General features: G+C 49.0%; 1 protein-coding gene across 2 annotated transcripts; it reads left to right on the forward strand.

Annotated features, from left to right (window-relative positions):
* Nucleotides 1-16: 16 nt before the first annotated feature.
* SUGP1 (SURP and G-patch domain containing 1) lies at nucleotides 17-25,326 on the forward strand. 2 transcript variants are annotated; one of them, XM_056512895.1, is made up of 14 exons: nucleotides 17-65; nucleotides 2,994-3,165; nucleotides 4,750-4,853; nucleotides 6,172-6,390; nucleotides 8,289-8,412; nucleotides 10,054-10,157; nucleotides 11,971-12,094; nucleotides 14,732-15,318; nucleotides 16,274-16,380; nucleotides 17,706-17,883; nucleotides 20,035-20,141; nucleotides 20,816-20,961; nucleotides 22,691-22,820; nucleotides 24,671-25,326. In XM_056512895.1, the coding sequence occupies exons 1-14, from the start codon at nucleotides 41-43 to the stop codon at nucleotides 24,695-24,697; spliced, it is 2,154 nt and encodes a 717-aa protein (XP_056368870.1). In that variant the 5' UTR covers nucleotides 17-40; the 3' UTR covers nucleotides 24,698-25,326. The 2 variants fall into 2 exon arrangements, with proteins under 2 accessions (XP_056368870.1, XP_056368871.1); XM_056512896.1 differs by having other exon boundaries at nucleotides 11,983-12,094.
* Nucleotides 25,327-27,045: the final 1,719 nt, after the last annotated feature.

Consider the following 27,045-nt stretch of genomic DNA (forward strand, 5'->3'; position numbering starts at 1 on the left):
GCGCGCCCGGCGCGGGGCAGGCTGGGACGGGGGCTCCAAAATGGACAACCACAGGGATGCGCCAGGTACGGCCCGGCCAGGGCGGCTCCTGCCGGTCCCGGCTCTGCCCCGGCCCTCCCGGGGCTCTGCTCCGTTCCTCCTGCCTCGCTGCCATCCCCCGGCTCGGCCCTACCGCCTCCGGGGCTCCGGGAGCCGGGGGTGGGGGTGTGCCAGCAGAGTCGGGGGCTGGGGGAGGCCCCCACCGTTAAAATCCCCCGTTTATTCCCGCAGCGGAGCCGAGCCGGGAGTTCGGGATGGATCCCCGCCTTCCTTCCCGGCTCCCTTTCCCGCAGAAAAGCCGGGTTACTGGTTCGGGACGCTTCCTCTGTTTAATTTCCCCCCTTTTCCCATAGGAAAGCTGAGCCTTGGGTCCGGGGTGGTCTCCCCGTTATTCTTCCTCTTCTTTTCCCACAGGGAAGCGGAACCGGTAGTTCTAGGAGGCTCCACTGTTGATTTTTCCTTTCCTTTTCCCACAGGAAACTCGACTGTTCATTCCCTCTCTCTTTTCCCATAGGAAAGCTGAGCTGATGGTTCTTGGAGACCCCACTTGGTTTTTTTTTGTCTTCTTCTTTCTATAAGGAGGTTGACTTTGGGGTGATCCCACAGTTATTTCTTCCCTTCTCCCACAGGAGGAGCGAGCCTTGATTCAGGATGATCCCTGTGTTAATCTCCCTTCTTATCCCGCAGGAAATATGAGCTGTGATGTGGGATGGTTTCCCCACTGATTTTCCTTCTTTTCCAACAGGGAAGCTGAATTCGGGAAGGTCCCTACTCTAATCCCACCTTTTTCCCTCAGGGAATGTGAGCCTTGATTTGGGATGATTCCTATTAAATCCCACCCTTTTCCCTCAGGGGGTGAGCCTCTGGATTCAGTCTGATCCCTTTTTATTCCTGCTATTTTCCCTCAGGGAATGAACCCCTGGATTCCAGACGATCCCTGTTAATTCCCGCCTTTTTCCCTCATGAAATGTGCCCCTGATTCCAGACAATTCCCGTGCTACTTCCCACCCTTTTCCCTCAGGGAATGAGCCCCTGGATTCCTGACAATTCCCATGCTAATTCCCGCCTTTTTTCATCAGGGAATGAGCCCCTGGATTTGGAATGATCCCAGTTAATTCCCACCTTTTCCCCTCATGGAATGTGCCCTTGTTTCCAGACAATTCCCCTGCTAAAATTCGCCTTTTTTCTTCAGGGAATGCGCCCCTTGATTTGGGACAATCCCTGTTCATTCCCGCTTTTTTTCCTCAGGGAATGTGCACGTGGATTCCAGATGCTCCCAGTTAATTCCCGCCTTTTTCCTTTGGGGCGTGCACTCCTTGATTTGGGCTAATCCTCTTGTTAACCCCATCCTTTTCCCTCAGGGAATGAGCCCCTGGATTCAGGCTGATCCCTGTTAATTCCCACCTTTTTCCCTCAGAGAACAAGCCCCTGGATTCCAGCTCATTTCTGTCAGTTCCCGCTTTTTTCCCTCAGGGAATGAGCCCCTGGATTCCTGACAATTCCTATGCTAATTCTCGCCTTTTTTCATCAGGGAATGAGCCCCTGGATTTGGAATGATCCCAGTTAATTCCCACCTTTTTCCCTCATGGAATGTGCCCTTGTTTCCAGACAATTCCTGTGCTAAATCCCGCCCTTTTCCCTCAGGGAATGCGCCCCTTTATTTGGGGTGATCCCTGTTCATTCCCGCTTTTTCCCTCAGGGAATGCTTGCATGGTTTCCAGATGCTCCCAGTTAATTCCCACCTTTTTCCTCAGGGAAGGCGACCCTCGTTTTGGTCTGATCCACTTGTTAACTCCTTCCTTTTCCCTCAGGGAATAAGCCCCTGGATTTGGGATGATCCCTGTTAATTCCCACTTTTTTCCTCAGAGAATGAGCCCCTGGATTCCGGCTCATTTCTGTCAGTTCCCACTTTTTTCCCTCAGGGAATGCGCCCCTGGATTCCAGATGATCCCAGTTAATTCCCACCTTTTTCTCCTCAGGGAATGAGCCCCTCAATTGAGGATGATCCCTGTTTATTCCCACCTTTTGATTTGGGATGATCTGGTGTTAAATCCTGCCCTTTTCCTCAAGGAATGTGCCCCAGATTCCTGGCGATTCCCATGCTAATTCCTGCCTTTTTCTCTCCGGGAATGCATCCGTTGATTTGGGATGACCCTCTTGTTAACCCCATCCTTTTATCTCAGAGAATGAGCCCCTGGATTCCCACTCATTTCTGTCAATTCCTGCTTTTTCCCTCATGGAATCCGCCCTTGGATTCCAGATGATCCCTGTTAATTCCCGCCTTTTTTTCCTCAGGGGATGAGCCCCTGGATTCGGGCTGATCTCTGTTGGTTTCTGCCTTTTTCCATCAGGGGATGCACCCTTGGATTTTGAATGTTCCCTGTTAATTCCCACCTTTTTCCCTCAGGGAATGCGCCCCTGGATTCCAGATTGATCCCAGTTAATTCCCGCCTTTTTTCCTCAGGGCATGAGCCCCTTGATTTGGGATGATCCGGTGTTAAATCCTGCCCTTTTGCCTCAGGGAATCCACTCCTGATTCCGGACATTTCCCATGCTAATTCCCGCCTTTTTCCCTCAGGGAGGGCGACCCTTGATTTGGGCTGATCCCCATGTTAACCCCATCCTTTTCTCTCAGAGAATGAGGCCCTGGATTTGGGATGATCCCTGTTAGTTCCCACCCTTTTCCCTGAGGGGACGAACCCATGCTAATTCCTGCCTTTTTCCCTCAGGGAATGCATCTCTTGATTTGGGATGATCCCTGTTAATTCCTGCCTTTTTCCCTCAGGGAATGCATCCCTTGATTTGGGATGATCCCTGTTAATTCCCGCCTTTTTCCCTCAGGGAATGCGCCCTCCAATCCTGACAATTCCCGTCCTAATTCCCTCCTTTTCGGTGAGGAAATCAGCCCCAGATTCCTGGCAATTCCCATGCTAATTCCCACCTTTTTCCCTCAGGGAAGGCGAGCCGGTGGTTCGGAGTGTCCCAATCCAAATCGGCCAAGACGAGCGTGAACATCCTGCAGCAGGAGGAGCTGATCGCGCAGAAAAAACGGGAAATCGAGGCTCGGCTGGAGCAGCAGGCGCGGCAGAACTCCCTCAGCATCCCGCAGCTCCCGCTGCTCGGAGAGTACGAGGGAATCCCGGGATTCTGGCTGCCAGCAGATGGGCTGGGAAGTGGAGCTGGGGGGGGGAAATTGCAGTTTTGGTGGTGCAGAGGGAGGAGAATCCCGATTTTGGTGGGGCAGAGGGAGGAAAATCCCAGTTTTGGTGGAGCACAGGAAAGGAAATCCCGATTTTAGTGGAGCGGAAGGAGGAAAATCTCAGTTTTGGTGGAGCAGAAGGAGGAAAATCTCAGTTTTGGTGGAGCAGAAGGAGGAAAATCTCAGTTTTGGTGGAGCAGAGGGAGAAAAATCACAGTTTTGGTGGAGCAGAGGGAGGAGAATCCCGATTTTGGTGGGGCAGAGGGAGGAAAATCCCAATTTTGGTGGGGCAGAGGGAGGAAAATCCCAATTTTGGTGGAGCAGAGGGAGGAAAATCCCGGTTTTGGTGGAGCAGAGGAAGGAAAATCCCGATTTTGGTGGGACAGAGCAAGGAAAATCCTGATTTTGATAGAGAAGAAGAAGAAAATCCTGATTTTGGTGGAGCAGAAGGAGGAAGATCCCAGTTTTGGTGGAGCACAGTGAGGAAAATCCCGATTTTGGTGGAGCAGAGGAAGGAAAATCCTGATTTTGATGGAGCATAGGGAGGAAAATCCCAATTTTGGTGGAGCAGAGCGAGGAAAATCCTGATTGTGATGGAGGAGAAGAAGAAAATCCCGATTTTGGTGGAGCAGAGGAAGGAAAATCCCGATTTTGGTGGAGCAGAGGGAGGAGAATCCCGATTTTGGTGGGGCAGAGGGATGAAAATCACAGTTTTGGTGGAGAGAGGGAGGGAAATTCCAATTTTGGTGGAGCAGAGGGAGGAAAATTCTGATTTTGGTGGAGCAGAGGGAGGAAAATTCTGATTTTGGTGGAGTAGAGGGAGGAAAATTCTGATTTTGGTCGAGTAGAGGGAGGAAAATCACAGTTTTGGTGGAGCAGAGGGAGGAAAATCACAGTTTTGGTGGAGAGAGGGAGGAAAATCTCAGTTTTGGTGGAGCACAGGAAAGGAAATCCCAATTTTGGTGGAGCAGAGGGAGGAAAATCCCAATTTTGGTGGAGCAGAGGGAGGAAAATCCCGGTTTTGGTGGAGCAGAGGAAGGAAAATCCCGATTTTGGTGGGACAGAGCAAGGAAAATCCTGATTTTGATAGAGAAGAAGAAGAAAATCCTGATTTTGGTGGAGCAGAAGGAGGAAGATCCCAGTTTTGGTGGAGCACAGTGAGGAAAATCCCGATTTTGGTGGAGCAGAGGGAGCAAAATGCCAATTTTAATGGAGCAGAAGGAAAATTACAGTGTTGGTAAAGCAGAAGGAGAAAAATCCCAATTTTAATGAAGCAAGGAAGGAAAACCCCAGTTTTGGTGAATTAGGAATCAAAAATCTCAATTTTAATGGAGCAGGGAAGGAAAATCCCAGTTTTAATGAAGCAGGAAGGAGAATTGGGGGTTCTTTTGGGAATTCAGTGGTAGGTGAGGAAAATGACCAATTCCAGGAGTTTTTCCTGTGCCAAATCCCACATGGGAAGGGCTGGGAAGCTCCCAAATTCCAGCTGCTGTTTTCCTGTCCCCACTCAGTGATGATGGCTCCGAGAACGAGGCCTCTGTGTCCAACAAGTTTGTGAATGATGGAAGTTTCCTGCAGCAATTCCTGAAGCTCCAGAGGGAAAAATCCAATGCTGGTAGGTCCTTCCTTTCCCAATATAAATCTGGGATACCCAGGAACTCTGTTTCCTTCGTTCTTCACTCAGAAACTGCCTCAAATCCCTCAGACAACTCAGGGAATGCCCCATCTCCAAACCTTGGAAACAAGCAGCTAGGGCATGCCTGGAGCATTTCCCACATCAAACTTGGGATTGCCAAGAATAATTTCTTCTTAATTTTCTCCACAGAAACTGCCCCAAATCCCTCAGACAACTCAGGGAATGCCCCAGCTCCAAACCTTGGGAAGAAGAAGCCAGGCTAGGCCCAGAGCCTTTCCCACACCAAACTTGGGATTGCCAAGAATAATTTCTCTTCATTTTTCTCCACAGAAACTGCCCCAAATGCCCCCAACAATTCCAGGAATGCCCCATCCCAAGGCCAGGATTCCCAAAAATATTTTCCCTTTATTTTCTCCACAGAAACTGCCCCAAATCCCTCAGACAACTCAGGGAATGCCCCAGCTCCAAACCTTGGGAAGAAGCTGCCGGGGACAGGCCTGGAGCCTCTCTCAACCCAAACCCAAGATTTCCAAGAATAATTTATCTTCATTTTTCTCCACAGAAACTGCCCCAAATACCCAGGAATGCCCCATCCCAAATTCAGAATTCCCAGGAACTCTTTTTTTCTTCCCTCATTCTCCCCTAAGAAACTGCCTCAAATCCCCCCCAACAATTCCAGGAATGCCCCAGCTCCAAACCTTGGAAGAAGCAGCTGGAGCAGGTCCAGAGCCTCTCCCACCCAAAACCCAAGATTTTAAGAATAATTTCTCTTCATTTTCTCCTCAGAAACTGCCCCAAATCCCTCAGACAACTCAGGGAATGCCCCAGCTCCAAACCTTGGGAAGAAGAAGCCAGGCCAGGCCCAGAGCCATTCCCACACCAAACTTGGGATTGCCAAGAATAATTTCCCTTCATATTCTTCACAGAAACTGCCCCAAATGTCCCCAACAACTCCAGGAATGCCCCATCCCAAGGCCAGGATTCCCAAAAATCTTTTCCCTTTATTTTCTCCACAGAAATTGCCCCAAATCCCTCATATAATTCTGGGAATGCCCCAGCTCCAAACCTTGTGAAGAAGCTGCCGGGGACAGGCCTGGAGCCTCTCTCAACCCAAACCCAAGATTTTAAGAATAATTTCTCTTCATTTTCTCCTCAGAAACTGCCCTAAATCCCTCAGACAACTCAGGGAATGCCCCAGCTCCAAACCTTGAGAAGAAGAAGCCAGGCCAGGCCCAGAGCCTTTCCCACACCAAACTTGGGATTGCCAAGAATAATTTCTCTTCATTTTCCTCCACAGAAACTGCCCCAAATCCCTCCAGCAATTCTGGGAACACCCCAGCCCCAAACCCCGGGAAGAAGCTGCTGGGGAAGCGGCCGGGCCAGGCCCTGAGCCGGATGCTGCAGGCCCGGAGCCTCTCCCATCCCAAACCCAGCCCTGTCCTCAGCCGCCTCAGCGTCTTCCAGGCCCCTGATGAGGATGAGGAGGAGGATTACGAGCAGTGGTTGGAAATCAAAGGTCAGTGGCAGCTCCTGCTCTGGAGTTGGAGCTGGGAATGCACATCCTGGGGTAGGGGATCAGTGGGGGCAGGATTCCCTCAGGAGCAGTTGGGAATGGAATTGGGGTACAGGTCCTGGGATTGGGGTTCAGGTCCTGGGACAGGGTCAGTTTGGGATGGGATTCCCTCAGGCCTAGTAAGGAATGGGATTGGGGTTCAGGTCCTGGGATTGGGGTTCAGTGTGGGCAGGATTCCCTCAGGCCCAGTAGGGAATGGGCTTGGGGTTCAGGTCCTGGGACAGGGTCAGTTTGGGATGGGATTCCCTCAGGCCTAGTAAGGAATGGGATTGGGGTTCAGTGGGGGCAGGATTCCCTCAGGCCCAGTAGGGAATGGGGTGAGGTTCAGGTCCTGGGGCAGGGTCAGTTTGGGAAAGGATTCCCTTAGGCCTAGTAAGGAATGGGATTGGGGTTCAGTAGGGGCAGGATTCCCTCAGGACCAGTAGGCAATGGGATTGGGGTTCAGGTCATGGGATCAGGGGTCAGTTTGGGAAAGGATTCCCTCAGGCCTAGTAAGGAATGGGATTGGGGTTCAGTGGGGGCAGGATTCCCTCAGGCCTAGTAAGGAATGGGATTGGGGTTCAGGTCATGGGATGGGTCAGTTTGGGATAGAATTCCCTCAGGCCCAGTGGGAAGTTGGGTGGATTTATCCTGGGATAGGAATCAGTTTGAGATAGGATTCCCTCAGGCTCAGCAGGGAATGGGATTAGGGTCAAGGCCCTTGGATAAAAGATCAATAGGAGCAGGATTCCCTCAGGACCAGTGGGGAATGGGGTGGGATTCAGGTCCTGGGATAGAGGGTCAGATCCTGGAATAGGTGATCAGTGGGGCAGGATTCCCTCAGGCTCAGTAGAGAGTGGGATTGTGGTTCAGGTCCTGGGACAGGGGTCAGTTTGGGATAGGATTTTCTCAGTCCCAGTAGGAAGTTGGGTGGATTTATCCTTGGACAAAGATCAGTTTGGGGTAGGGGATCAGCTGGGCATAGGATTCCCTCAAGCCTAGTAGGAAATGGAACATAGGTTCAGATCCTGGAATAGGGGATCAGTGAGGGCAGGATTCCCTCAGACCCAGCAAGGAATGGGATCAAGGTTCAGATCCTGGGACAGGGGTTCAGGGAAATTCCAGGGAAACCTTGGAGCTGCTTCCAGAGCCTAGGGGCTCCAGGAGAGCTGGAGAGGGAATTTGGGATTAGGGGTGGAGGGACAGGGCACAAGGAATGGCTTCAAGCTGAAGAAAGGTGGATTTAAGTGAGATTTTGGGAAGGAATTCCTGGCCAGGAGGATGAGGAGGAGCTGGGCTGAAATTCCCATTGTAGCTCTGGCCACTGGAAATGTTTAAGGAGAGAAGGGAGAAGGGAAATTCCAGGAAAACCTTGGAGCTGCTTCCAGAGCCTGAAGGGCTTCCAGGAGAGGGATTTTGGGTAAGGGCTGGAATTCCAGGACAGGGAATGGATTTAAACTAGAAAAGGGGAATTTGGATGGGATTTTGAGAACGAATTCCTGGCTGGGAGGGTGAGAAGAGGCTGTGCTGGAATTCCCACAGCAGCTGTGCCCACCCCTGGATCCCTGGAAGTGTCCAAGCAAAAGTCAGGACAGCAGAAAATGTAGCAATGGGATGATCTTTAACCCCACCCCAAATTCAGGTTTCCCCTGTAGGAACCCTATGGGGGGAAAAAAAGCTCAGAACCCACCCCATGAAAAAATCAAAAATGATGATATGAACACCTTTCTACAACTGCCTGCCCCATTTCATCCTTTCTCTTCCCATATTCCCATGTGTCTGCTCCGTGCTTTTCGGCAGTAATTCCCTGTTTCCCGTTTGTGGGGGAAGTTGAACCCCAAGTACTGACAGCCTCCTTAAAGTTTTGCCCCCAGAGGACGTGGAGACGCGGCAGGTGGTGGAAAAGCTGGCCAGGTTCGTGGCTGAGGGCGGCCCCGAGCTCGAGAAGGTCGCCATGGAGGACTACAAGGATAATCCTGCTTTTGGGTGAGTTAGGGGTGGGTTTGTTCCCCAGGAAAGGGCAGCAGCGGGGTTTGGGGGTGTTGATTGTGAAAATTGGGGTTGTTGTTGTTGTTCTCTGAGGAGAAAAAGTTTGGGTTTGAGGCGGGGGAAAATTTGGATTTGAGGGGGAAACGTTTGGGTTTGAGGAGGGGAAAGTTTGGGGTCGTTGTTCTTTCCTGAGGGATGAAAAGTTTGGGTTTGAGGGGAGGGAAATTTGGATTTGAGGGGGAAACGTTTGGGTTTGAGGAGGGGAAAGTTTGGGGTCACTGTTCTTTCCTGAGGAATGAAAAGTTTGGGTTTGAGGGGAGGGAAATTTGGATTTGAGGGGGAAACGTTTGGGTTTGAGAAGGAAAAGTTTGGGTTCATTGTTCCTTCTGTGAGGGGGAAACGTTTGGGTTTGAGGGGGAAAAGTTTGGGGTCATTGTTTTTCCCAGAGGAGGAAAAGTTTGGGTTCATTGTTTTTTCCCAGAAGAGGAGAAGTTTGGGTTCATTGTTCCTCCTGTGAGGGGGAAACATTTGGGTTTGAGGAGGGGAAAGTTTGGGGTCATTGTTCTTTCCTGAGGGATGAAAAGTTTAGGTTTGAGGTGGGGGAAATTTGGATTTGAAGGGGGAAAAGTTTGGGTTCATTGTTTTTCCCAGAGGAGGAAAAGTTTGGGTTCATTGTTCCTCCTGTGAGGGGGAAGAGTTTGGGTTTGAGGGGTGGGGAAAGTTTGGGCTCGTTGTTCTTCCTCTGAGGGGGAAAATTTGGAATTTGAGAAGGGGAAAATTTGGGTTCATTGTTTTTTCCCTGAGAGGAAAAAGTTTGGATTTGAGGTGGGAGAAATTTGGATTTGAGGGATGGAAAAAGTTTGGATTCATTGTTCTTTCCTGAGGGATGAAAAGTTTGGGTTTGAGGAGGGGAAAGTTTGGGTTCATGTTTTTTTTCCTGAGGAGGAAAAGTTTGGATTCATTGTTCTTCCTCTGAGGAGGAAAATTTGGAATTTGAGAAGGGGAAAAATTGGGTCCATTGTTCTTCCTAGGAGGGGGAATATCTGGATTTGAGGAAGGAAAAGTTTGGATTTGAGGTGGGGGAAATTTGGATTTGAGGGGAAAAGTTTGGATTCATTGTTTGTGCTCCCTTGTGAGGATGGAAAAATTTGGATTTGAGAGGTGGAAAAAGTTTGGGTTCCTTGTTTTTCCCACAGGAGGAGAAGTTTGGGTTCATTGTTCCTCCTGTGAGGGGAAAAATTTGGAATTTGAGGAGGGGAAAATTTGGGTTCATTGTTCTTTTCCTGAGGATGGAAAAGTTTGGGTTTGAGGGGGAAAAATTTGGGTTCATTGTGAGAAGCAAAATCTGGAATTTGAGGTGGGGGGAAGTTTGGATTTGAGGAAGGGGAAAAGTTTGGAATTGAGGGGTGAAAAGTTTTTTAATCCCAACACTGGTGGGCACAGGATTCCTCCTTAATTTCCCTTCAAGCAACAAAAATTTGGGTGCAAATCCTTGGATTGAAATTCCAAATATTAATTCCATATTTTAGGTGCATTCTGAGTAATTTCTCCACTTTTCCATGTGAGAGTTGGAGCAGTTCCTACTCCAGAATATCAATATTTGGATAATTATTCCTCCTTTTTTCCCTTTTTTTCCAGGTTTTTGCATGATAAGAACAGCAGAGAATTCCTTTACTACAGGAAGAAAGTGGCAGAAATAAGGAAAGAAAATCAAAATTCCCAGGCAGCCTCTTCCCAAAAAGGTAATTCCCACTAAAATCTGGGAAATTTGAGATTTAATTGGGGTGGAAATTTTGTCTGCCTGAAAAGAAAATTCCTGACTGGAAAGAGAATCAAATCCTTGGAGTTTTCCAAAGGATTTCCTCTTGTAATTCAGGGGCAAATTCCTTCAATGTGGATAATTCCAGGAGGTTTAATTCTATGGAAAAGTGTCTGAGACAGGGGAAAAAAATGCAAAATTTTTAATTATGGATACTTCCAGGTTCTGTAATCCTATGGAAAAATGCCTGAGACAGGGGAAAAAATACAAAATTCTTAATTGTGGATAATTCCAGGTGCAGTAATCCTATGGAAAAATGCTTGGCACATGGAAAAAAATCCAGAATTTTTAATAATGGATAATTCCAGGTGGTTTAATCCTATGGAAATTGCCTGGGACAGGAAAAAAAAAATACAAAATTTGTAATTATGGTAATTCCAGGTTGTTTAAGTCTATGGAAAAATGCTTGGCACAGGGGAAAAATCCAAAGTTTTTAATTAGGGATAATTCCAGGTGCTGTAATCCTATGGAAAAGTGCCTGAGACAGGGAAAAAAAATCTAAAATTCTTAATTGTGGATAATTCCAGGTGCTGTAATCCTATGGAAAAGTGCCTGGCATGTTGAAAATTTGGGATTTGGGGACCCAAAGCTGTTTTATCTCTCATCTCTTCAATCCCTGATTCCCAAACTTGGGTTTAAAAAAAACTGAAGTTTTTATGCTATTTAATTGTTTTTGTACAATTTCTCCCCCTTTAAACCCAACTTTAGACCTCACTGGGGTCCTTAGGCTGGGTTAAGCCCCATCCCAACTCCCCAAACTCAGATTTAAACTGAAGTTTTTGTGTTATTTAACTGTTTTTATACCAATTCTCCCCCTTTAAACCCAACTTTAGTCCTCACTGGGGTCCTTAGGCCCCATCCCTGCTCCCCAAACTCAGGTTTAACCTGATTATTTATGTTATTTAACTCTTTTTAAACCAATAAAACCCTTAAAACCTGACTTTAGTCCTCACTGTGGTCTTTAGGCTGGGTTAAGCCCCATCCCTACACCCCAAACTGAAGTTTTTATGTTATTTAACTGTTTTTGTGCTAATTCTTCCCCTTTAAACCCAACTTTAGTCCTCACTGGTGTCCTTAGGCCTCATCCCTGCTCCCAAACTTGGGTCTAAACTAGAGTTTTTTTGCTATTAAAATGTTTTTATACCAACACTCCCCCTTTAAACCCGACTTTAGTCCTCACTGGTGTCCTTAGACTGGGTTAGGCCCCATCCCTACTCCCCAAACTCAAGTTTAACCTGAAATTTTTATGTTATTTAACAGTTTTTGTGCCAATTCTCCTCCTTTAAACCCAACTTTAGACTTCACTGGGGTCATTAGGCCCCATCCTTGCTCCCAAACTCGGGTCTAAACTAAAGTTTTTATGCTATTAAAATGTTTTTATACCAACACTCCCCCTTTAAACCCGACTTTAGTCCTCACTGGTGTCCTTAGACTGGGTTAGGCCCCATCCCTACACCCCAAACCTGGGTTTAACATGCTGCTTTGATTCTATTTAACTATTTTTGTACCACTTCTCCCCCTTTAAACCCGACTTTAGTCCTCACTGGTGTCCTTAGACTGGGTTAGTCCCCATCCCTACTCCCCAAACTCAAATTTAACCTGAAGTTTTTATGTTATTTAACTGTTTTTGTACCACTTCTCCTCCTTTAACCCCAGCTTTAGGCCTCACTGGTGTCCTTAGGCCGGGTTAGGCTGGGCTGGGGTGAGCTGGGCCCAGGACTAATCCCTGCCTAAAGTTTCCCCCCCAGCCGACCCGGAGACGCGGCACTCGGCCGAGACGCTGGCGCAGTTCGTGGCTGCTGGGGGGCCCGAGGTGGAGGCCATCGCCCTGCAGAACAACAGGGAGAACCCTGCCTTCAGGTACTGGGAATTCCTGGATCTGGGACTGGGTTTACTGGGAATTCACAGGGGAATTCCAGGGAAATTCACAGGGAATCTCCAGGGAATGCTCAGGGAAATCGCAGGGTATTTGCAGGGAATTCGCGGAGTATTTCCAGGGAAATTTCCAGGGGAATCTCCAGGGAATTCACAGGAAACTCCAGGAAATCTCCAGGGGAATCTCCAGGGAATTCACAGGAATCTGCAGGAAATTTCCAGGGAAATCTCCAGGGAATTCACAGGAATCTGCAGGAAATTTCCAGGGAAATCTCCAGGGGAATCTCCAGGGAATTCACGGGAATCTCCAGGAAATTTCCAGGGCAATCTCCAGAAAATTCGCAGAGTATTTGCAGGGAATTCACAGGGATTTCCAGGGAATTTCCAGGGAAATTCACAAGGAATCTCCAGGAAATTTGCAGGGTATTCACAGGGATTTCCAGGAAATTTCCAGGGGAATTTCCAGGAATTTTCCAGGGAAATTCACAGGGATTTCCAGGAAATTTCCAGGGCAATCTCCAGGAAAATTCTAGGGAAATTTCCAGGGAAATTCACAGGGGAATTCGCAGGGAATTTCCAGGAAATTTCCAGGGGAATCTCCAGAGAATTCACAGGAATCTGCAGGAAATTTCCAGGGAAATCTCCAGGGAATTCACAGGAATCTCCAGGAAATTTCCAGGGCAATCTCCAGAAAATTCGCAGAGTATTTGCAGGGAATTCGCAGGGAATTTCCAGGGAATTTCCAGGGAAATTCACAAGGAATCTCCAGGAAATTTGCAGGGTATTCACAGGGATTTCCAGGAAATTTCCAGGAATTTTCCAGGGAAATTCACAGGAATTTCCAGGACATCTCCAGGGAAATCTCCAGGGAATCTCCAGGAAATTTCCAGGGCAATCTACTGGAAATTCACTGGGGTATTCGCAGGGTATTTGCAGGGAATTCACAGGGATCTCCAGGGGAATTTCCAGAGGAATTTCCAGGGGAATTTCCAGGAATTTTCCAGGGAAATTCACAGGAATCTCTAGGAAATCTCCAGGGTAATCTCCAGGGAATTTCCAGGGACTTCACAAGGAATCTCCAGGGAATTTGCAGGGAATCTCTAGGAAATTCGCTGGGAAAGTCATGGGAATTCTGAGGTTGAGGTTTTGGAGTGGTGAGGATTGAGGGGCTCAGATTTGGGGTGCAGAGGTGGTTGAGTTGGGAGCTTTGCCCTACAGAGCAGCAGGGACATCCAGGTCCAGGGAATTCCTGAGGTTTTGGGGTTTATTTCCAGGGAATTCACAGGGACAGTCATGGGAATTCTGGGTTTATTGGGAAATGGTGCCAAGAGTTGAGGGGCTCAAGTTTGGGGTGCAGAGGAATCAGCACATTCCTGATTTTTGGAGCTGTTTTTCCTTCATGGAATTGTGTTTGTGTGGCACCAAAACCATTCCCTGATCCCAGTGGAGGCTGCACTGACTGCAGGGACACACGGGATGGTGCTGGAGAGCTGGGAATGCCCTGGGAACGGTCTAAATATTCCAGGAAGGGAAAAAGCCTCGCTGGGTCCCAGCCCTGCAGAGCTGGGAATGTTCTGGGAATTGCAGGAAGGAAAATTCCTGAGGAAACTGCTGGATCCCAGTTCTGAGTGGAGCTGGGAATACTCTGGGCATTCCAGGCTGGAATTCCTGGCTGAGGATCCCAGCTCTGAGTAGGATTGCAGAGCTGGAAATGCTCTGGGAATTACAGAAAGGAAAATTCCTGAGGAAACTGTGCTGGATCCCAGCCCTGGAGAGCTGGGAGTTCTCTGGGAATATTCTGGGGATTCCAGACAGGAATTCCACAGCTGGATCCCAGCTCTGAGTGGAGCTGGGAACGTTCTGGGAATTGCAGGAAGGAAAATTCCTGAGGAAACTGTGCTGGATCCCAGCTCTGGAGAGCTGGGAGTGCTCTGGGAATACTCTGGGGATTCCAGACAGGAATTCCACAGCTGGATCCCAGCTCTGAATGGAGCTAGAAAGCTGGGAATTTTCTGGGAATTTCAGAAAGGAAAATTCCCTAGGAAACTGTGCTGGATCCCAGCCCTGGAGAGCTGGGAATGTTCTGGGAATTGCAGGAAGGAAAATTCCTGAGGAAACTGTGCTGGATCCCAGCCCTGGAGAGCTGGGAATTGCAGGCAGGGAATTGTCTTCTGGGAATTGCAGGCAGGGAATTGTTCTGGGAATTACAGGCAGGAATTCCACAACAGAATCCCAGCTCTGAGTGGAGCTGGAAAGCCAGGAATGCTCTGGGAATTTTACAGGAAGAAAAATTCCCTAGGAAACTGTGCTGGATCACAGGAGTGCTCTGGGAATGCTCTGGGGATTCCAGGCAGGAATTCCACAGCTGGATCCCAGCTCTGAGTGGAGCTGGGAATGCTCTGGGAATGCTCTGAGCATTCCAGGGGGGAATTCCATGCTGTGGATCCCAGCTCTGAGTGGAGCTGGAGATCTGGGAATGCTCTGGGAATGCTCTGAGCATTCCAGGCCGGAATTCCACAGCTGGATCCCAGCTGTGAGTGGAGCTGGAGATCTGGGAATGCTCTGGGAGTGCTCTGTGCATTCCAGGCCGGAATTCCGGGCTGAGGGTCGCGTTGTTCGCAGGTTCCTGTACGAGCCCCACAGCAAAGGGCACCGCTATTACCGCCAGAAACTCGAGGAGTTCCGCCGGGCGCGGGGCGCCGCCCCTTTTCCCGGGAATCCCCCTTTTCCCGGGAATCCCGCTTTTCCCGGGAATCCTCCTTTTCCCGGCAATTCTTTTCCCGGAGAATCCGGCCTCAAGAGGAAAAGCAGTCCCGAGGCCTCTCCTTCCCCCCTGTGCTTCCCCCCTCTCCCCGTCCCCTCCCCTCTCCCTCTCCCCGTTCCCCTCCCGCCTCCTCCGGCCATTCCCGTTCCCTCTCCCGTTATTCCCGCTGCTCTTCCCATCCCCTCGGCCTCTCCCTCCCCTTCCTCATCCTCCACCTCCCCTCTGGATCAACCAGCCGCGATCCCCAATCCCACCCCGATCCCAAACCCAAACCCTGCCACGGCCCCGAGCCCCTCGCTGACCCCAAACCCCGCCCCGACCCCAAACCCCGCCCCGGGCAGCACCAAAAAGAAGAGGAAGAGTCGCTGGGGGCCGGAGGAGGAGAAGGTGGAGCTGCCCCTGCCACAGCTGGTGCAACAGCTGGATTCTCCCTCTCCCCTCTCAGGTGAGTGGGGTAGAGTTTTCCTGGGAATTTTGGGTGGGTTTGGATTTCCTGAGTTGGGCATGGATCCATTTTCTTTAGGAATCTCTGCTGTCAATCCCAGGGTTTTTTTACCTTTTGGTGTTATTTTCCCTTGATGGTTTATTTTCCCTTCTCATATTTTTATTTTATATTCCCTTCACTCCACAGGAATTACAAACAGAATTCTTTTTTTTTTTTTTTTTTTTTTTTTCCTTCTTTTCCCACGCTTTTATTTCACTTTAATCCCTCTTTGAACCCAGGATCACCTTTTCCATCCTGGGAATATGTAATTCCAGGTTTTATCTCCTCTAACAGCCACCAGAATTCCAAGGGAGGAGCTTCCTGAAACTGGAATTTCCCTCAGGAACTGCAGCTTTATTCTGCCTCTGGATTTATTTTCCTGGCTTTTTTGGGGGTTAGAACTGCTGTGGAGACTCCTGGGAATTCAGTAATTTCTCCTGGATAATTAATTCCCACTTTTTGGGCTGGTTTGGCTTTACCTTAGCAGAGAATTCCTAAGGAAAAAAATATTTTGTGAGTCCTGGGAGTCTCCACAAAAAATCTGGGATCAAGATTAATTCCCATTTTTTTGGGATGGTTTGGCCTCACCTGAGGAGGGAATTCCTATGGAAAAAAAAAGGATTTTTAAAGCAGATTTTGGGAATTCTCAGAGCTGGCAAGGAAGGACCTGCTTCCTGCTACTTTTCCCACCCCTGTGATTCCCAAATCCCTCCAGATGAATCCTAAAGTTCTGAAATCCCTTAAATTTCCTGGGAATAGCAACACCCCATCCCTGGAATCCCCCACAGGAGTAAGGGAAGGAGGAATGGGATGATCCTTAAGCTGGGATTTGTGAGGTTTTTCTGTGTGGATTTGTGGGTTTTTTCTTGATCTCCCAGATTTTTCCAAAGGTTTTTCCCTTTTTTTTTTCCTGCAGTTCAGGACCTGAAGGGTCTGGGGTACGAGAAGGGCAAACCTGTGGGGTTGGTGGGAGTCACTGAGCTCTCTGAGGCCCAGAAGAAGCAGCTGAAGGAACAGCAGGAGGTGATTCCCAAAAAATCCTCCCATCCAAAATTCCCTCCTGTGGAAATGACAAAGATTTTCCATCATGGAATCCTTGGGAACAGTGGGAATAGCAGGGGGTTTGGGGGATAAGGAGCTTTCCAGCCCTAAAATCCCAGATCCCAAAGGACTTTTCCAGCCATAAAATCCCAAATCCCAAAGGAGCTTTCTAGCCTTAAAATCCCAGATCCCAAAGGACTTTTCCAGCCTTAAAATCCCAGATCCCAAAGGACTTTTCCAGCCTTAAAATCCCAGATCCCAAAGGAGCTTTCTAGCCCTAAAATCCCAAATCCCAAAGGACTTTTCCAGCCCTAAAATCCCAGATCCCAAAGGACTTTTCCAGCCCCAAAATCCCAAATCCCAAAGGAGCTTTCTAGCCTTAAAATCCCAGATCCCAAAGGACTTTTCCAGCCCTAAAATCCCAAATCCCAAAGGACTTTTCCAGCCCTAAAATCCCAGATCCCAAAGGACTTTTCCAGCCTTAAAATCCCAGATCCCAAAGGAGCTTTCTAGCCCTAAAATCCCAAATCCCAAAGGACTTTTCAAGCCCTAAACTCCCAAATCCCAAAGGAGCTTTCTAGCCCTAAAATCCCAAATCTCAAAGGACTTTTCCAGCCTTAAAATCCCAGATCCCGAAGGACTTTTCCAGCCCTAAAATCCATTTTCCCCCATCCTGACCCCCATTTCCCCCATCCTGACCCCCATTTCCCCCATCCTGACCCCCATTTCCCGCATCCTAACCCCCATTTCCCCCATTCTAACCCTGTTTCCCCTATCTTGACCCCCATTTCCCCCATCCCGACCCCCATTTCCCCCATCCCGACCCCCATTTCCCCCATCCCGACCCCCATTTCCCCCATCCCGACCCCCATTTCCCCCATCCCGACCCCCATTTCCCCCATCCCGACCCCCATTTCCCCCATCCCGACCCCCATTTCCCCCATCCTGACCCTCATTTCCCCCATCCCGACCCCCATTTCCCCCATCCCGACCCCCATTTCCCCCATCCCGACCCCCATTTCCCCCATCCCGACCCCCATTTCCCCCATCCTGACCCCCATTTCCCCCATCCTGACCCCCATTTCCCCCATCCCGACCCCCATTTCCCCCATCCCGACCCCCATTTCCCCCATCCTGACCCCATTTCCCCCATCCTGACCCCATTTCCCCCATCCTGACCCCCATTTCCCCCATTCTGACCCCATTTCCCCCATCCTGACCCCCATTTCCCCCATCCTGACCCCCATTTCCCCCATTCTAACCCCCATTTCCCCCATCCTGACCCCATTCTCCCCGTTTCCCCCCAGATGCAGCAGATGTACGACATGATCATGAAGCACAAGCGGGCGATGCAGGAGATGCAGCTGCTGTGGGAGCGCGCGCTGCAGCAGCACCAGCACGGCTACGACAGCGACGAGGAGGTGGACAGCGAGCTGGGCACCTGGGAGCACCGCCTGCGGCGCATGGAGATGGACAAAACCCGGGGTGAGGGGGTTAGGGAATTCCAGAGGGGAAATTCCATCCATATCCCGTGAGCTGGGCACATGGGAGCACCAGGGATCAATTCCAGAGGGGAAATTCCATCCATATCCTGTGAGCTGGGCACCTGGGAGCACCAGGGATCAATTCCAGAGAGGGAATTCCATCCATATCCCGTGAGCTGGGCACCTGGGAGCACCAGGGATCAATTCCAGAGTGGGAATTCCATCCCTGTTCTTTGGGCTTGGTACCTGCACCGCCTGCGGCGCATGGAGATGGACAAAACCTGGGGTGAGGGGGTTTAGGGAATTCCAGAGGGGAAATTCCATCCATATCCTGTGAGCTGGGCACCTGGGAGCACCAGGGATCAATTCCAGAGAGGGAATTCCATCCATATCCCGTGAGCTGGGCACCTGGGAGCACCAGGGATCAATTCCAGAGTGGGAATTCCATCCTTATTTTATGGGCTGGGCACCTGGGAGCACCAGGGATCAATTCCAGAGTGGGAATTCCATCCTTATTTTATGGGCTGGGCACCTGGGAGCACCACCTGCGGCGCATGGAGATGGACAAAACCCGGGGTGAGGGGGGTTAGGGAATTCCAGAGGGGGAATTCCATCCATATCCTGTGAGCTGGGCACCTGGGAGCACCACGGATCAATTCCAGAGGGGGAATTCCATCCATATCCTGTGAGCTGGGCACGTGGGAGCACCAGGGATCAATTCCAGAGGGGGAATTCCATCCATATCCCATGGGCTGGGCACCTGGGAGCACCAGGGATCAATTGCAGAGAGGGAATTCCATCCATATCCCATGGGCTGGGCACCTGGGAGCACTGCCTGTAGTACATGGAGATGGACAAAACCCGGGGTGAGGGGGGTTAGGGAATTCCAGAGGGGAAATTCCATCCATATCCTGTGAGCTGGGCACCTGGGAGCATCAGGGATCAATTCCAGAGTGGGAATTCCATCCTTATTTTATGGGCTGGGCAGCTGGGAGCACCGCCTGCGGCGCATGGAGATGGACAAAACCCGGGGTGGGTTGGGATTAGGGAATTCCAGAGGGGGAATTCTATCACAGAGAGGGAATTGCATCCCTGGGAGCACCGCCTGCGGCGCATGGAGATGGACAAAACCCGGGGTGAGGGGGTTAGGGAATTCCAGAGGGGAAATTCCATCCATATCCCATGGGCTGGGCACATGGGAGCACCAGGGATCAATTCCAGAGGGGGAATTCCATCCATATCCTGTGAGCTGGGCACCTGGGATCACCAGGGATCAATTCCAGAGGGGGAATTCCATCCCTGTTCTTTGGGCTTGGCACCTGCCCCGCCTGCGGCGCATGGAGATGGACAAAACCTGGGGTGGGTTGGGATTAGGGAATTCCAGAGAGGAATTCCATCCTTATTCTATGGGCTTGGCACCTGGGAGCACCAGGGATCAATTGCAGAGAGGGAATTCCATCCATATCCCATGGGCTGGGCACCTGGGAGCACCAGGGATCAATTCCAGAGAGGAATTCCATCCATATCCCATGGGCTGGGCACCTGGGAGCACCAGGGATCAATTCCAGAGAGGGAATTCCATCCATATCCCATGGGCTGGGCACCTGGGAGCACCAGGGATCAATTCCAGAGGGTAAATTCCATCCCTATCCTATGGGCTGGCCATTCCTGGGAATTTTCATGCTCTAGAACTCACCTGGAATCCAAATCCCACTGAAAGCCCAAGGAATTCTCTAAGGTTTTCCAGAGATCTCACTGGGCTTTCCTGGAAGGTTTTATGCTCCAGAAATCCCTGGAATGCTGCACAAATCCCCAGGATTCTCCATGGTTTACTCCATGATTTTCCAAAGTGGAGATCTCACTGGGAATTCCTCAGAGTTTTTATGCTCCAGAATTCCCCTGGAATCCAAATCCCCCTGAAATCCCAAGAGGTTCTCCATGAGTGTTGTTCTCTCCATGGTTCTCTGGAGTGGAGATCTCCCTGGAAATTCCTCAGAATTTTTATGCTCCACAAATCCCAAGGATTCTCCATGAGCGTTTTTTTTCTCCATAGTTTTCCATGAGGATCCCACTGGGAATTCCTGTGAATTTTCATTTTCCACAAATCCCAGAAGGATTCTCCATGACTTTGGTGTTGTTCCTGCTTTTGCAGAGTGGGCAGAGCAGCTGACCCAGATGGGCAGAGGGAAACATTTCATCGGGGATTTCCTCCCACCCGACGAGCTGGAAAAATTCATGGAGACCTTCAAGGCACTCAAGGTGAGGAATTCTGGGATTCTGGGAGTTCCTCCAGGCATTCCTGCAGGGGAAAAAAGGGATTGGATTCCCCACTCTTTGCACAGAAATGGGGAAATATTTGGGGAAAATTCCTTCCCTGTGAGGGAATGGGGTGGAATTCCCAAAGGTTCCGTGGCTGCCCCATCCCTGAAAGTGTCCAAGGAAAATTTGGAGCATCCTGGGATTTTGGGAAGTGTCCCTGCCCATGGGACTGGATGGGTTTTAAGGTCCTTTTCCACTCTGGAATTCCACAATTTGGGATTTTTCTGGAATTACAGACAAACCTCCCACTTGATTCCTCAGTAGGTACCAAGCTGGGAAAAAACAGGAATTTTTCTCCAGCTGATTTTAAGGAAGTGCAAACCCCAAAAACAACTCCAGCACCTTCCCTGGAATTCCTGGAAGATGCCTCATGCCTGTTTTTCAGCACTGGATTGGAGGAAAAAAAAAAAAAAAAAAAAAAAAAAAAGAGAGAGATCTGAGGCTGGATCCAGGAAAAAAACTGGAATTCCAGAGCTGTTGTTGGAGTATCATTCCTTCCTCAGGGCTGGAATCCTGCAGTTCTTTCCCAAAATCCCAATTTGGGGAGGGGTGGAGCAGCTTTTCCCTTTTCTCCTGTGATCCATCAATAAAAAATTCCCATTTTTCCTCTGCAGGAGGGCCGGGAGCCGGATTATTCCGAGTACAAGGAATTCAAGCTGACGGTGGAAAACATCGGATACCAAATGCTGATGAAAATGGGATGGAAGGAAGGAGAGGGACTGGGATCCGAGGGACAGGGAATTAAAAATCCTGTCAGCAAGTGAGTGCTCCTGGGGATTATTCCTTCTTTTTTTTTTTTTCCAGGAATTCCTGCTGAAATCACAGCCCAGCTGAGATTCCTTACCTGAGCATTGAAAACTCAGCCTGGGAAAAAAAATTCCTGATTTTTATGGGGGAATTTTCTCTTGGATTTGTGCTGGTGCAGGAATTGTCTGAGCCCCTAAGTCCTGAATTTCCAATCCCAAATTTCCATAGGGAAGTGCAACTCCAAGGGGAATTCCTGCTCACCTGAGCATGGAAAACTCAGCCTGGGAAAAAATTCCTGATTTTTTCAGGGAATTTTCTCCTGGATTTGTGACTGTAGCTAGTGCAGGAACTGTCTGAGCCCCTAAATCCTGAATTTCCAACCAAAATTTCCATAGGGAAGTGCAGCTCCAAGAATTCCTGTCTGCACCTCGCCTCTCCCAGGATTAAATTGTTAAAATCAGAAATTCTTGGGAATATTCATTCTCCTTGGAGTCATAAAATCATGGAAATCTTTAAAAACCACATCCAGGGGAGGATATTCCAGCTTTGTGAGATCCTACAAGAAATGTTGGGATTTGATCCCACTTTGGGTATTCCAAAGCTTTTTTTTTTAGGTTCTCAGGAATTTGGGAAGGAGATCAGGGAATGTTTTGAAGAGAATTCCCAGATTTTGGAAGGAGATCTGGGAATGTTTCAGGGAGACAATTCCCACAGGAATTCCAGATTTGGGAAGAAGATCAGGAATGTTTCAGAGAGACAATTCCCAGATTTGGGAAGGAGATCTGGGAATGTTTCAGGGGGGGACAATTCCCACAGGAATTCCCAGATTTGGGGAGGAGATCAGGGATGTTTCAGGGGAACAATTCCCAGATTTGGGAAGGAGATCTGGGAATGTTTCAGGGAGGGACAATTCCCTCGGGAATTCCCAGATTTGGGAAGGAGATCAGAAATGTTTCAGGAGGACAATTCCCAAATTTGGGAAGGAGATCTGGGAATGTTTCAGGGGGGGACAATTCCCACTGGAATTCCCAAATTTGGGAAGGAGATCTGGGAATGTTTCAGGGGGGACAATTCCCACTGGAATTCCCAGATTTGGGAAGGAGATCTGGGAATGTTTCAGGGGGACAAATTCCCACAGGAATTCTCAGATTTGGGAAGGAGATCTGGGAATGTTTCAGGGGGACAATTCCCAGATTTGGGAAGGAGATCTGGGAATGTTTCAGGGGGGACAATTCCCAGATTTGGGAAGGAGATCTGGGAATGTTTCAGGGGGGACAATTCCCACAGGAATTCCCAGATTTGGGAAGGAGATCTGGGAATGTTTCAGGGGGGACAATTCCCACAGGAATTCCCAGATTTGGGAAGGAGATCCAGGAACGTTTTGAGGGCAGTTCCCGTGGGAATTCCCAGATTTGGGAAGGAGATCCTGGAATGTTTTGAGGACAGTTCCTGCAGGAATTCCCAGATTTGGGAAGGAGATTCAGGAACGTTTCAGGGGGACAATTCCCAGATTTGGGGAGGAGATCAGAAATGTTTCAGGGGGACCATTCCCAGATTTGGGAAGAAGATCAGGAATGTTTCGGGAGGACAATTCCCAGATGTGGGAAGGAGATCTGGGAATGTTTTGAGGACAGTTCCTGCAGGAATTCCCAGATTTGGGAAGGAGATCCAGGAACGTTTTGAGGGCAGTTCCTGTGGGAATTCCCAGGGCGTCTGAGCCGCCCCGTTCCCGGTTTCCGCAGGGGCACCACGGCCATGGACGGGGCGGGGTTTGGGATCGAGCGCCCGGCGGAGCTGACCAAGGAGGACGACGAGTACGAGGCCTTCCGCAAGCGCATGATGCTGGCGTACCGCTTCCGGCCCAACCCCCTGGTACGGGATTGGGATTGGGGTAACGGGACTGGGGTTGGGGTCAGGGTAATGGGATTGGGGTCAGGGTAACAGGATTGGGATCATGGGGTCAGTGAGTGCGAGCCCTTCCGCAAGCGCATGATGCTGGCGTACCGCTTCCGGCCCAACCCCCTGGTACGGGGTAACGGGATTGGGGTCAGGGTAATGGGATTGGGGTCAGGGTAACGGGATTGGGGTCATGGGGTCAGTGAGTGCGAGCCCTTCCGCAAGCGCATGATGCTGGCGTACCGCTTCCGGCCCAACCCCCTGGTATGGGATTGGGATTGGGATAACGGGAATAGGGTCAGGGTAATGGGATTGGGATTGGGATTGGGATAATGGGAATGGGGTCAGGATAACGGGAATGGGAATGGGATCATGGGGTCAGTGAGTTCAAGGCTTTCCACAAGCATATGATGCTGGCGTACCGCTTCCGGCCCAACCTGCTGGTATGGGATAATGGGATTGGGATCATGGGAGTGGAATGGATGGGATCAATGCTGGTGTACCCATTCCAGCCTAACACACTGGTATGGGATTGAGATAATGGGATAATGGGATTGGGATCATGGGAATGGAATGGATGGGATCAATGCTGGTGTACCCATTCCAGCCTAACACACTGGTATGGGATTGAGATAACAGGATAATGGGATTGGGATAACAGGAATGAGAATGGGATGGGATCAATGCTGGTGTACCCATTCCAGCCTAACACACTGGTATGGGATAACAGGAATGGGAATGGGATGGGATCAGTGCTGGTGTACCCATTCCAGCCTAACACACTGGTATGGGACTGGGATAACAGGATAATGGGATTGGGATAACAGGAATGAGAATGGGATGGGATCAATGCTGGTGTACCCATTCCAGCCCAGCCCACTGGTACGGGATAACGAGAATGGGGTGAGGATCAGGATCATAGGAATGGGGTCAGGATCATGGGAATGGAATCGTGGGATAATGGGAATGGGATTAGGATAATGAGGTTGGGATAATGAGGATGGAATGGGATGGGATCAATGCTGGTGTACCCCTTCCAGCCCAACCCACTGGTACAGGAGTGGGATAACGGGAATGGGATCATGGGATTGGTATTGGGATAACAGGAAAGGGATGGGATAATGGGAATGGGATAATGGGGCTGGAATGGGGTGGGATGAATGCTGGCACGTGGCTTCCAGCCAAATCTGATCTGGGATGGAATTGAGATCATGGGACTGGGGATGGGAATATGGGAATATGGGAATATGGGATGGGATAGGGCCAGGAGTGAGGGAATGGGGCTGGGATGGATCCAATGGGAATGGGAATGAGATGGAGCCAGTGATGAGGGACATATCCCAAGGAATGGGGCAGGGATGGATCCATTGGAATGGGAATATCCCAAACCCAGGCAGGCTCAGGGACAAATCCCTGGAATCTCCAGTGTGCTCTGGGAATGCCAGGAATGTTGGCAGTTGGAAAATTCCTCTTGGATTTTCTCCTCACCCTGAGTCATCCTCCCAGAATTCCCTGGCTGCAGAACTCTCCTTCCCATTTTTTTTTTTTCATTCAAATCCTAATTTTTCTTCCCAATTTTATCCCAATTAAACCCCTGCCATGGGCAGCTTCTCCATGAATCCCATTATTCCTTTGGAATCACCATTTTCCAGGAGGCAAAACCAAGCTTGGATTTCCCCTTTCCAGCCAAAATTTTGGCAAAAAAAAAGTGGAAAAAATTGTCACATTCCAGTGGCTTTCCCAGAGAATCCAGATGCTGATTTTTGGGATGAAATCTCCAATCTTGATGATTTTTCTTTTTTTTTTTTTTTTTTTTCTCCCTACAGAACAACCCACGACGACCTTACTACTGAGGAGACTTTTTCCCACCAGATTTCCTGGGAATTCTTATCCCAAACTTCATTATCCATCTCTTTTTTTCCTGATGTTATCTGGCATTTTTTGGAATCACAGCTCCTCCTTCCCCCATGGAAAAACTTCCCCAGTTTTTTTGTTTTATTTTTTGGGACACACGGGGAGGGTTTGGAGCAGCCCCAAAAATCCTCCCCAAGGGGATTCCAAGGAATTTGGGATTTTTGGGAATGGCAGATCTTGGAGTGTGGGGAGGGTGGGGGATTTTATTCCTTGATTTTATCTTGGAATCCCAAATCCTAGAGATTTTAAGGAATTTTGGGGAAACCAGTGCCTCCAGTTTTGCCTCTGGATCCGTTGGGAATTCCAGGATTTGAGGGATCCAGGGGGGGATTTATTCCCTTCCCAGGGATTTTTGCCAACACCTCCTGTGCTTTGGGATGATGAAGACCCAAAAATTCCAAAGCCACACTTTGGAAAAAATCCAACAAAAAAAAAAAAAAAAAAATTCCAGCACCGTGCTTTGGAAAAAATCCAGTTGGATTTTATTGTCCTAAAAAGGAAAAAAAAACCTCTGGAAATACAAATTTTCTTCACAGAGTTCTGTAAATAAAATCAAGTTTGTTTGTTCCTTAGGTTTAATATTTGGGATTTTTTGGGAAAAGAGGGATTTTTTTTTATTTTTTTTTTTTTAGAGTGGGTGGGTTTGGGTTTTTTTGGGGGATTCTTGTTTGGTTGTTTTTTTTTTTGATACTTGATGTGATTCTCCATTAATTTTTTTAATTACAGAGTCGAGGGTTTGGCTTTTAATTAAAACCATTCCAAAGTGGGGGATGGGGGGTTGATTTATCCAGGAATTTTGGGAAAATTGGGAAATGCTGATAAAAAACCTGGCAGCTCTCCAGGGATTGAGGTCACTCTTAGATCCTGCTTTTCCTGGGAATTCTGAGCCTGAAGCTCCCCAGGATTTAAGGAAGGGGGGGTTTGGAAAATCATTTTTATTCCAGGGGATTCTAGAGTAAAGGATTCCCTTGGTTTTCCCTTTTTTCCCCTCTTTTTTTTCCTTTTTTTTTTTTCTCATTTTTTTTCCTTTTTTTTTCTCATTTTTTTTCCTTTTTTTTTTTCTCCTTTTTTTTCTCCCCTTTTTTTTTCTCCTTTTTTTTCCCCCTTTTTTTTTCTCCTTTTTTTTTTCCCCCTTTTTTTTTCTCCCCTTTTTTTTTCTCCCCTTTTTTTTTCTCCCCTTTTTTTCTCCCCTTTTTTTTTTTCTCCTTTTTTTTCTCCCCTTTTTTTTCCTCCCCTTTTTTTTTCTCCTTTTTTTTTCTCCCCCTTTTTTCCCCCTTCCCCCCCCCCCCCCCATCCTTGATTTCCTGCTCCTCCCAAGTGCAAGATTCCTGGGAAAAGCTGTAAGTTTTCTTATGGAATCATCCCAAAATCCCAATTTTTTTCCCCTTCCCGTCGCCATTTTTTTCACTTCTGTGGGCTGAGTTTATTCCCAAACTTTATTCCCAAATTTTTTCCCGGCTGGAACATTCCTGGGCGTGTCCCGGCTACTCCCGGGCCAATCCCAGGGCAAAATCCAGCCGGGAAAATTCCTCAGGAACGGGAAAAGGCCAAAGGTGCCCGGGGCCGCATTCCCGGGGAATTCGGGATTCCGGGAAAAGGCGCAGCCTGAGGAGCCGCGGGAACTTTTGAATTCCTCTGGAATTTTTTTCAACCCATTCCCAATCCTGGGAATGCTTCAATCCCCCCGAAAATCCGGGATAAAGGCTCGGGAATCCCGAGTTTCCTTCAATCCCCACTAAAATTCGGGATAAAGTTTCGGGAATACCGAGTTTCCTTCAATCCTCACTGAAATCCGGGATAAAATTCGGGAATTCCCAGATTTCCAGTGGGATGCGCGGGCTGCTCCCGATCCCTTCAATCCCCACTAAAATTCGGGATAAATATTCGGGAATTCCGGGTTTCCAGTGGCCGCTCCCGATCCTTTCAATCCTCACTAAAATTCGGGATAAATATTCGGGAATTCCGAGTTTCCAGTGATCATTCCCGATCCCTTCAATCCCCACAAAATTCGGGATAAATATTCGGGAATTCCGAGTTTCCAGTGATCATTCCCGATCCCTTCAATCCCCACAAAATTCGGGATAAATATTCGGGAATTCTTCATTTCCAGTGGCCGCTCCCGATCCCTTCAATCCCCACAAAATTCGGGATAAATATTCGGGAATTCCGGGTTTCCAGTGGCCGCTCCCGATCCTTTCAATCCTCACTAAAATTCGGGATAAATATTCGGGAATTCCGAGTTTCCAGTGATCATTCCCGATCCCCTCAATCCCCACAAAATTCGGGA

This window comes from Oenanthe melanoleuca, chromosome 28 (assembly GCF_029582105.1).
Source record: "Oenanthe melanoleuca isolate GR-GAL-2019-014 chromosome 28, OMel1.0, whole genome shotgun sequence".
NCBI lineage: Eukaryota > Metazoa > Chordata > Aves > Passeriformes > Muscicapidae > Oenanthe > Oenanthe melanoleuca.

Coding starts and splice junctions, on each gene's coding strand:
- SUGP1 (XM_056512895.1), top strand. CDS start 41: ATGGACAACCACAGGGATGCGCCAG. Junction 3,166..4,749: donor CAGCTCCCGCTGCTCGGAGA/GTACGAGGGAAT, acceptor GTCCCCACTCAG/TGATGATGGCTCCGAGAACG. Junction 20,962..22,690: donor ATTAAAAATCCTGTCAGCAA/GTGAGTGCTCCT, acceptor CGGTTTCCGCAG/GGGCACCACGGCCATGGACG.